At 61.9% G+C, this 412-nt stretch overlaps 1 protein-coding gene across 1 annotated transcript; it reads right to left on the reverse strand.

The window, feature by feature from the left end:
• Positions 1–45: 45 nt before the first annotated feature.
• S100A14 (S100 calcium binding protein A14) lies at positions 46–192 on the reverse strand (the record flags this gene model as incomplete). The annotated part of the gene is made up of 1 exon (XM_009321709.1): positions 46–192. A coding segment is annotated over one exon (147 nt), but the record flags the coding sequence as incomplete, so codon positions are not given.
• Between the last annotated feature and the right edge of the window lie 220 nt (positions 193–412).

The following is a 412-nucleotide window of genomic DNA, read 5'->3' on the forward strand; positions in this document are numbered from 1 at the left end:
TGCCCACCCCAGCTCCCCCTGCCCACCCCCGGGCTCTGCCCTCACCTTCCCCAGGTGGGGCAGCTTCTGCACCACCAGGTCCTGCATCTCGTTGGGTGTCAGGTACTCCTTCTGCCCCTTCACCGCGTAGCAGTGGAACTGGTTGATGACGGTCTCAATGGCCCGCTCCACATCGGTGAGATCCTGGCAGTCCTGCGCGGGGGGAGAGAGGGTGAGCGCCGGTGGGATGCCTCCCCGGATGGATGGGACATCCCCCAGATGGACAGGACAAGCCCCCGAGTAGATGGGACACCCCCCCGGAGCAGATGTGCCAGCGCTCTCTGCAGACGTTCAACTCCTCTGCAATGATGTGATAAACCTCCTTATCAACATGATACCCCTCCGTACAGATGTGAGACCCCCTCTACAGATA

The sequence above is a fragment of the Pygoscelis adeliae genome, unplaced genomic scaffold (genome assembly GCF_000699105.1).
Source record: "Pygoscelis adeliae isolate BGI_AS28 unplaced genomic scaffold, ASM69910v1 C10127459, whole genome shotgun sequence".
Classification (NCBI taxonomy): Eukaryota; Metazoa; Chordata; class Aves; order Sphenisciformes; family Spheniscidae; genus Pygoscelis; species Pygoscelis adeliae.